General features: G+C 31.2%; 1 protein-coding gene across 1 annotated transcript in view; it reads left to right on the forward strand.

The window, feature by feature from the left end:
• The first annotated feature begins 2,267 nt into the window (after positions 1-2,267).
• Positions 2,268-9,821, forward strand: part of LOC108693835 (neuromedin-U receptor 2-like) — a 13,359-nt gene continuing 5,805 nt past the window's right edge. The window contains 2 exon segments of the mRNA XM_018202985.1: positions 2,268-2,770; positions 3,243-3,661. Coding sequence (XP_018058474.1) covers positions 2,274-2,770; positions 3,243-3,661 — 916 coding nt within the window. The 5' untranslated portion in view covers positions 2,268-2,273.

Raw genomic sequence — 9,821 nt, forward strand, 5'->3', positions numbered from 1 at the left:
AAATGTACTATAATATATAAAAAGTTGCAATATACAAAAAAATATCAGTTTATATTTATATGTCAGACTATTTTTGCTTACTTAATGCCGTGATTTCATTTCGATTAACAGGATTATCGCATTTCATATATATCTATCTCCGTAGCATTTGTCGTTTTTAGAGAAACATGATACTTTGAAGATTGAATGGGTGATGGAGCACATGTATGGCTGAGAAAAGGACCAGATTAAAGGCAATGCTTTAAAAGGGTAGAGTATATATTATTCGAAAAATGCTCTTGTCAGAGCAATTAATATAATTGTAATGTGGAAAACGGATATTTGTTAACGGACAAGAATATCATATATGACTGGAAATCACATCACATATTATCAAGATCTTTTTGAAGATATTCACTTCTCATTAATGACAAATTTCGTAAATAATTTTAAGCATTAATGACATCATTATGAAAGGCAGTGTTCGCGGAAATTAGAAATAGACATAATGAATAAAGCTTACAATGTGTGCACATAGCGTACACGTCACAGGCAGATGCCTGCATTAGCAACTACATTAGGATTTATCATATAATTAACATAACTGACATGGATAATTGACTAAAATGAGATGATTGCGAGATTCATCAAAGAGGTAGCGAGATAACCGGCTTATTTCGTATTTCAAACGATTAGAGATACACGGAAAAAACAGTTTTTTAACTAAAATATCTAAAAATTTAGCTGGATGCAAATCTGAAAATAATTTTCTTAGACCGTCAGAATAAATATGTAGGTATATTTTATGCTCAAACTGAGTGATCGGTTATAAGATTGCGACACAGACATTTGCATAACGCATAATACAAAAGAAAATGAACCAACCAAAATCTTTCATTCCTTTTCTTTTCATGAAAAGATTCTGATTGGTTGACTTTCTTATGCCTTATGCATTATGCATTATGCAGAGGTTTGTGCTCCGGTCTTTAGAAGAAAAACTTTTAATATAGCTCGTCACGTCGTAATATAGCTTGAGTTTCTTACGTAATTATTTTTATGATCCAATAAAATTATTTTCAGCTCTGTCTAAATTTATAGATTTATGATGATATAAATTTGGCTACATAGATTTATAATCTAGCTAAATTTATGGATCTTTTAGCAAAGTTGTTCTTTCCGTGTACGGTATTAAACGTCCTAGTCGGCCTCAACTAAAGTAATATAACTAAAGTAATATAATCTAATTTTGCGTTCAACAAAATAAATTGAACATATTTTATTACGTAATAGTTACATTGAATATAAAATTATAATGTTGATATTATTAAATCTTTGCGCTAACAAAAATTTGCGTTATATATCGACCGCAAAACGTGTAATAAAGAGAACAATATTACACGTTGGTCTAATTGAGAAATTTACAGGCGGCTTTTTAATTTTTGCACATTGACCGAAATTAATCGAAGAGAGCATCAGAGAGGACACGAATTATCTTCTCATTAATCGGTGGATATCGCTATCAATAACATCAGTCATACTATTTTCTATACAACGTTACTTACTCAAAAAGGTGATCTTACAGTTACAGCGAAAATTATCTAAGTACGAAAAATAGTTAAAATAGATAAATTTCTAGTAAGTACTGCGATATAGAATATGTATTGCATCTAATCATATAGATGACAGAAATAGAATTTAGATTTGTGTTATAAACTCTATGCATACGATACATAACTTTCTATTAGATACAAAAAACAATTATAATTCTAACTGGATCAGCAAAATATTTTTTGCTAAATGCGGAAGATCAAGTACACGATAATATTCAAAACTCGGCTTATGATTATATTGTTCGCCTACGCAAAACGTAAATCAGTCGTCTTCAAATTGAAAAAAAAAAATACTTATAATTTCAGATCAACACGAAGGTAAGCAGTGCTAGGATCTTATCGCGAGAAGCCATTCAGCTCGTAAAAATATTCACAAGATGTAGACTGAAAATTATCAAGAATATCTGTGTAAACTGAGATCAATGGATCTTCACGAAACCATCAATACTGTTCAGAGAAGACATCGTAATTGCATTCCATAGAATAAATCATCTCAATGATATGATCTATAATATTTATGGATAAGATTAAGCTACAAAAATTGCAGAAATACTAGCAGTGCGGAGATATCTACGTTTGAGGCGATTTGAAGTTCGGTCACGAAGTCCCAAATATTAATCTACTTACTTTCTTTGCGAAGTTGACGCGTATTCTCGCCAATCAGAATTCAATAAAAGAAACAAGATGATTTCGGGTACGATAGCGAACATCACCAGTATCCTTCAAGGTGCGGGAGATTCGTGGAGACTCTCGAAAGATAGGAATCTTCAGGAGCTTCGTTCTACGATCATTCACACAAATCCACGATACGAGAATTACTCGAGTACGATCGCCTTCTTCAGAGATGAAAACGCGCTGGACCGCCGGGATTCCCTGTACATCGTATTACCGATCACAGTGATCTATGTTGTGATCTTCTTCACCGGCTTAATCGGCAATATCTCCACGTGCGTGGTGATCGCGCGCAACAAGTCCATGCATACCGCTACCAATTATTATCTCTTTAGTCTCGCAGTGTCTGACCTGCTGCTACTCGTGTTCGGATTGCCACCGGAGATGTATTACATATGGTCGCATTTTCCGTATGTCTTCGGCGAGGCATTCTGTATTATTCAGAGCTTCGCTTCAGAGACCTCGGCTAATGCCACCGTTCTCACCATCACGGCCTTCACTATCGAGAGGTGAGTTCAGAAATATTAGGATATATCGCGCATATCAAATCTAATTGTCATAGATATATAAACACTCGTCGATCTCATATCCTGCCAATCATTCAATTTTAATCTATCGGTATCGTTTTTTTTTCTCTTTTTTCACGAATCATGCATGATATAGCTGTGATGATATGGGTATTTCAACTGAAATATCTATACCATCAGTTTGATGTAGAAATCGATAAAATAAAATACACGAATAGAGTGAGAGAGAGAGAGAGAGAGAGAGAGAGAGAGAGAGAGAGAGAGAGAGAAAGAAAGAAAGAGAGAGAATGGAAAGCTCGCGCCAGTTTGTCAGTTCTACCGATCTTTGATCTGCGTGTGAACATCGATAATCCGGACACCCGCAGGATAGAACCATCGACGAGTTTCAGTCTCTTTGAAAATAAAATATTCATCTCTTTTTTTAACATTTCTACTTTTTTTTTCTCTGCTGCAGGTACGTGGCGATCTGTCATCCCTTTATTTCACATACAATGTCGAAACTATCACGGGCGATAAAGTTTGTGGTGGCGATATGGCTGTTGGCTCTCTGCCTCGCCATACCACAGGCTATTCAATTTGGTATCGTCTATTACGTCGATTACGCCGACAACGACACCGCTGTCCTGGACAGTGCCAGGTGCTCACTACGGTGGACATTAATCGAGCACGCGTTTGAGATCTCAACTATCCTATTCTTTGTGCTGCCGATGACGATCATCACCGTGCTGTACGTGTTGATCGCCATCAAATTGCGACGCTCGAGCCTGCTATCCACCACCGTCAGTAAAAGGCATCATATTCACGGTGTATTGAATCACGTGGACAGCAGCAGAGGGAAAACGAACGCTCAAAGGAACGTTATTCGCATGCTTGGTAAGCGATGCAGTTGCTTTGATCATCGGAAATTACAACTTGCAGCTCGAGCATTCTTAGGAACACGATTTGAGATAATTGAAATCCGGTTTATTTTGATTCTAAGTCGAGTACTCAAGAATCCATTAAAGATTCTTCTATTAAAATCAACGGATTCATCGAATAATAATTGATGATCCAAAGGAACTCGTAGAATCAGAAAAATTAGAAGAATTTTTGATCAACCTGTCTCGACGAATGCTTTGAATCACGGTCTGCTGAATATCTTACGATAAAGAAAAAAGTAAAATAGATATTAAGACTATAATCTTCTATTAATTTTTCAACCGAATGAGTTTTAACCGAATTTCACTTTGAAACTTGATTCTAAAGACATAATTAAAACATGGAAAACTTTAAAGAAAAATTTTAACTCCAAGAAATCCGTCATTAAACTGTCACTCATTCACTTTGCATATAATGGATGATATTTTCAAAGAGATATATCGAACGTCACAATTTAAGAAACTTTATGATAATCAAATAATAATGAATAATTAGTTGAATTAAGAAGCATGCTAGATGTGACAGTTGAAAACAGTTACATATTTTAATCCAAAATTACTAAGTTCGCATAGTTTTACATGCAAATCATTCAAATGTATCACGCTAGACGTTCTCTTCTCACGAAAAGTTTAAACCGCCCAGAATCCGCTGGCATATTGCAAATGCTTAGCCAGACATTCCTGCAGCAATCTCGTGAAGCATTCAAATCTATGCTTAATTCTTCGAATTTCGCTTAACAGAACGTATCTGAATAACGTATATCTGAATAATGTTGCAAATACCTTCCCTGATGAAAATAAAAATCGGAATGTAAATCGAATGTAATGGGAGAATAACAAAAGCAATAAGAAGCGTAAAGGAAACTTCTAGAAGGCGGAAATTGGAAAATGAAATGTAAAAAAAGCATTTATGCTTCTGCGAAGAAACATTTGATGTTTCAATTTTCGCCTCATAGAAGTTTCATTTACGCTTCTGTTATTCCTATTACATTCGATTTACGTTCTGATTTTTATTTTTATCAGGGTTGCTGCGCCTGTGATAATATGCAAGTAATTTCATAAACACGCAAGTGCGATACGACAGAGAGGTTCTTTGAAGTTTCCTTTGTTTATTGAATAAACATATGTCGTATATTTTCCATAAACTTTGAGAATTTCTGCAGTAAAAATCATACAAGCATTAACTGAATTTACTAACTTTCAATTAGAACATGTAATATTATACTATATCAACTGTCAACTAGTATATTGTTAATATAACTAATTATTCGATGATATTATTACTAATTGAAATTTATTAAATTAAAATTAAAATTTATTAAATTATATCGCTATTAAATATATTTCTTTAAAAATATTGTTGCAAATATATTGTATGTAAGTGAATAAATAGGATATTTGACAGATTTTAATAATTAATAATTTTTACATGATAAGAATTGCAATACAAATTATTTGACAAATTTATTGTCATTGTCTAAATAATAGGTCTTCCATTTCATAAAAATATAATGTGACAAAATCGAGATAAATTATAGCAAGATTGAAAGTCATGCAAAATTTCGCGTAAAGGTCGAATGTTTCCAGATAGACAAATCGAATAAAAGTCGTAGAAAAGCAATTAAAAAAAATTACGACTTTATTAATTGCTATTAGATTTGAGGCAAAACTAAACATGGCTGTGTCCATTTCTCAAATAAAATATGAGAATTAGACAAGAATAAACGCCATTCTCAAATATAGCTTAGATTGGAAGAAAAAATCTTCGAGAGAGAGAGTAAATACAATATGCGAACGATTCTGACGGGATGTGATCGCCGCATCAACGCCAAGCTTCGCAATTTTTTTTGAAACGAAAGTCTATGATATCGGTTTTTTTATCGAAACGCACAGATATCAGAAAATATTTGTCGATTTTAACCGAAAAAGAGAGAGGAAGATTCAGACATTTGATCAGATTTTACGGTCTCGCATAAACTTACTCCGATATCGATTCATAATAACAAGGCTTTATTGTGTGACATTTACTTCAATCATTTTACGAATTTCTATTGTATTCGACATTTAATGTCGAATTTAAGTTGTAGGAAATTTTTCTTGCATATATAGATATTTTCTTGCATGTTTTATTTTCTAAATTTTTCTTATTTCTAAATGTTTAGCAAAGCAATATCTTAACTTTGCAAATAGAAACTTAAAAAATATATGTGTATAATATAGGTATATCATATTTTTTTGAAAAAATTTGTTTCTCTCACAATTTCCTTTTTTTAATTCTATTCAAAGAATTTTACTAATAAAAATTTATTACTTATTTAAGTACTAATTTAAGTTACTTTTACAGAAATAAACATATAAATCTTTCGACATCTTCTCAATTTTGTTTTGGACTGAAATGATTTCACATTTCTATCATATGCGATTTATTAATACATTGCCTTCTCGGAATATCTCGAAGAGAAGAAAATTTCTATGCTATTTCTGTTTTGTCCTCGAACACGTAATAGATCTTTTCAGGATGCTTCATTCTTACAATATCATTCGTACGTGATACGAATAGGATATTGACGAACTCGCAATGAATTCTAAAAGAATTCATTGATAAGTTTTTCGAGGCTGACCATTTCGTTCAGCAAGACAACGAGATCATCAAATGCGAGGAGAGGAAAAAACTGACTGTGTCTATGTCTTGACAAATTAACCGAGTCATTTCAAACGACTCGATTATAAACTATCTCCGTATATTTTCACGGCTATTAGGTCACACATGCAATTAGATCAAATATTATAACATGAAATGAATAACAAGAATGCATAAGTCATCTTAGGTGTTAAATCTTTTATTTTTAAATCTTTTATATTTAAATTGCATTGTTGTGTTTCATTTAAGTAAGATTTAAATAATACTGATAAAGTTTTTAGATGAATTTGCTAAGAATTTCTTCTTCTAGAGAATTTCAACAATTATTTCAGAATTAAACTCTTCTAAAGGAGTTAAACTTTTCTCAATCAAATTTTATTTTATTTTTTGTTCGATTTTAAATGACGATTATACGGATATAATTCCAAATTGAATGTATAATTCATGTAATATTCATCAATAATTCCATTTAAATGTGTTCGCTAATCTCATTATTTTTCTCGTAAAGAAATGCCGTCACATTTCCAACAAATCGATCGCGACAATATTAATGTCAACGCAAAGAAAAAAAAATCATCATCCAGCGGCACCCCAACGTAGATGAATTTGAAATATGAGGGTGTATAAGACTCGAATCGCTATTGACGTTTCTCGCGTGAATTATTTTTTTATTCTTTTTCTACCTCACTACAAGTGGCTTCGGATTCGGGAGCTTGCGTATAAAACCCCAAAGAATTATTTCGCTCGTATCTTCTAATAGCTATAGATAAATGGCCTGCTGTTCTCGTCAAGCTTCTAATCATTCACAATGTCACGTAGCGACTTCTCGGTCTCGACAAGTCGCGTCTTCGATATCTTCGGATCCAGATATCTTTATTGAACTTCTTTCGAACTTTACTTTCAAGGTTAAAGAGAGAAATTTGAATGATATAAAGGGAAAGATATATAAAGATAAAAAACTCAACTCATAATTTCACCTACTCAACGCTTCTCGTAAATATGATACAATATACGCGTTACAAAAAATTGCACAAAATCTATATTTCGTCTTTTTATTATATTCTTAGATTAATAAATTTATTAAAACAAATATAAGTAAACTGTCTTTGCGCTTGTCAATGTGTAAATAATATACTTATAATGCGATAAATTATAATTTGTAGACAATTGAAATGTACTAACAAAGTTAATTACAAACATTTCTATTTTGGATTTTAGTTGTCTTCAGTAGAAATCAAACTACTCACACATAGGCAATTTATTAGATTTATTTTTAAAGCCACAAAATTGTTTTTATTTTAATTTAAAACAGTTATATAGAGTTCAATCAGAACAATTTTTTTTTATTTCTGCTGAAAATTTTATAGAAATTCTAGAAAATATATGTATGTACGTATACATATATACAATTTGTATTTATTCAATAATATCATTAATATCATAATTTAATTATTGAAACAATAATTACACATTATTATCATCCTAATATTACAATATTCTATTATTATCTATATTCTATTAATATTTGTATTTATAATGTATTATATGTGTAATATAATATCAAAATTATATATTATCTCACTAATAATAAAATTACAAGATATAAAATATAAAATAAAAATCTTTTTTAAATTATAACTTAATCAATTTCAATTATATGTCCCTTTTAATTTCGATTAAAACCGAAATCTAATCGAAAACTTCGATCTTTAACTGAAACAGAAACACAGTTGAACACTACAGTTATATTTACATTGTGTATAAGTATATTAGAATCCTTAACGTAAATGACTAGGCAAACGCAAAACGCGGTTATCATGTATGTATGTATCTACAGGTGTATTTTGGTGAACGGCTGATTGTATACCTTCACTTGCGCTAACCGGAGCGATTCCAATCTATTTTCCGACCAATCGGCTTACGTAAGACTCGAGTAATCCCCCAAAGTACCGAAGCTTCCACGTGATCGTAAGTCGCATCCAAATTTACTCTGCATTATTGTGGCAGTTTGCAGATCTTCCGGGTTGCAATTTATTACTCGCGTAGGTAGTTACACGATATGTCAAATGTTTTAAACTTCCGTTATATCTTTATTTGTTAAACTTTATTTCGTATCAAGGGAAAATTATTTTAGAATCTTCGCCTCTCAGGAATATACTAATACGATAATTATTATATCAATGAAAAAAACTGATTATATGTCTGAGAAGATCGAATAATTGATTGATTAGCAGGGACATTTGAAATACTTTTATTTTAAACACAGTATTTGTAATACAATTGTATTTTGTGTTTCGTATTTTAGCGAAGCACATAAAAGTATTTTGTATTTTGTAATTCAAATAATAAGATTTATTATCAATCTTAATATTTGAAATACAAAATATAAAATACTTTCAATATTTTGATTTAAAATACAAAATACAAAATATTTTCATGTGATCCACTGAAATATAAAATATAAAATATTTTCATATGTTTCACTGAAATACAAAATACAAATACAATTGTGTTACAAATACAATTGTGTTACAAATACTGTTTTTGAATAAAAGTATCTCAAATACATGCCCAGTCCTGAGTGTTGGCCCAATTCTTTGTTCTTATATAAGTCTAACTCTTATGCAAGAATTATCATTCAAACATAAGATCGAAAATAGCAGTAACTACTTGTAATACAAATTTGACATGATAAAAAGCTTTATTTAGGTTTCTCTTAACGAAACATGAGTGTGTCGATTTCGAGCTTAATAAACAAAAAGCGTATGGGAAAACACGTTTGACTTCGAAATCACGGTTGTAGTATTTTTATAATCTCTCAGTAAGAATTCTACACGTATATTCTGAATTCTACATCTCGCCCTCCAAAAATCATCGTTATCCAGATAGTCTCGATAACAACAGAAAGTCTTCGTATTAAAAATATGTAAACGTTTCTACCCTAATTTTCAGGATAGGATCATGATTGATAATGATTATTTGTTTAACTATGCTATTCATATATATTGATTTATCATCAATGTAACTTGAAAAGGAGCGTTCCATCAAACAAATCGGCAAACTATCTCATCTTTTTTTGACATACTAAAGAACTTTTTCCTTCTTATCGTCAACTCTGTCGAAAAGATAATGCGTATTTTCCAAAGAAAAGTTGATATCTTTTACACTTTTTTTCTTTTCTTTTGCACCGATCAAGAATGGAGATCACTCGTCCACTTTCCACGAAGATAACGAAGATAAACATAAAGATCATACATTTGATTGGCTACGAAAAGTTATATTTGAGTACGTGATTATCTTTATAATGGAATTTTCGACGTTATCAAATGGTTTATTCAATACGAAACAAACCGTATGGGAGAACTTGCTATTTTCTATAAATCGTGGAGAGATATTAATGTTAATTTTGAATTTTTGAATCCTCACGAGATATTTTTAATTATATTAAAAATTTAATTAAAAATTTGTTATAAAT

The sequence above is a fragment of the Atta colombica genome, unplaced genomic scaffold, assembly GCF_001594045.1.
Source record: "Atta colombica isolate Treedump-2 unplaced genomic scaffold, Acol1.0 scaffold110, whole genome shotgun sequence".
Classification (NCBI taxonomy): Eukaryota; Metazoa; Arthropoda; class Insecta; order Hymenoptera; family Formicidae; genus Atta; species Atta colombica.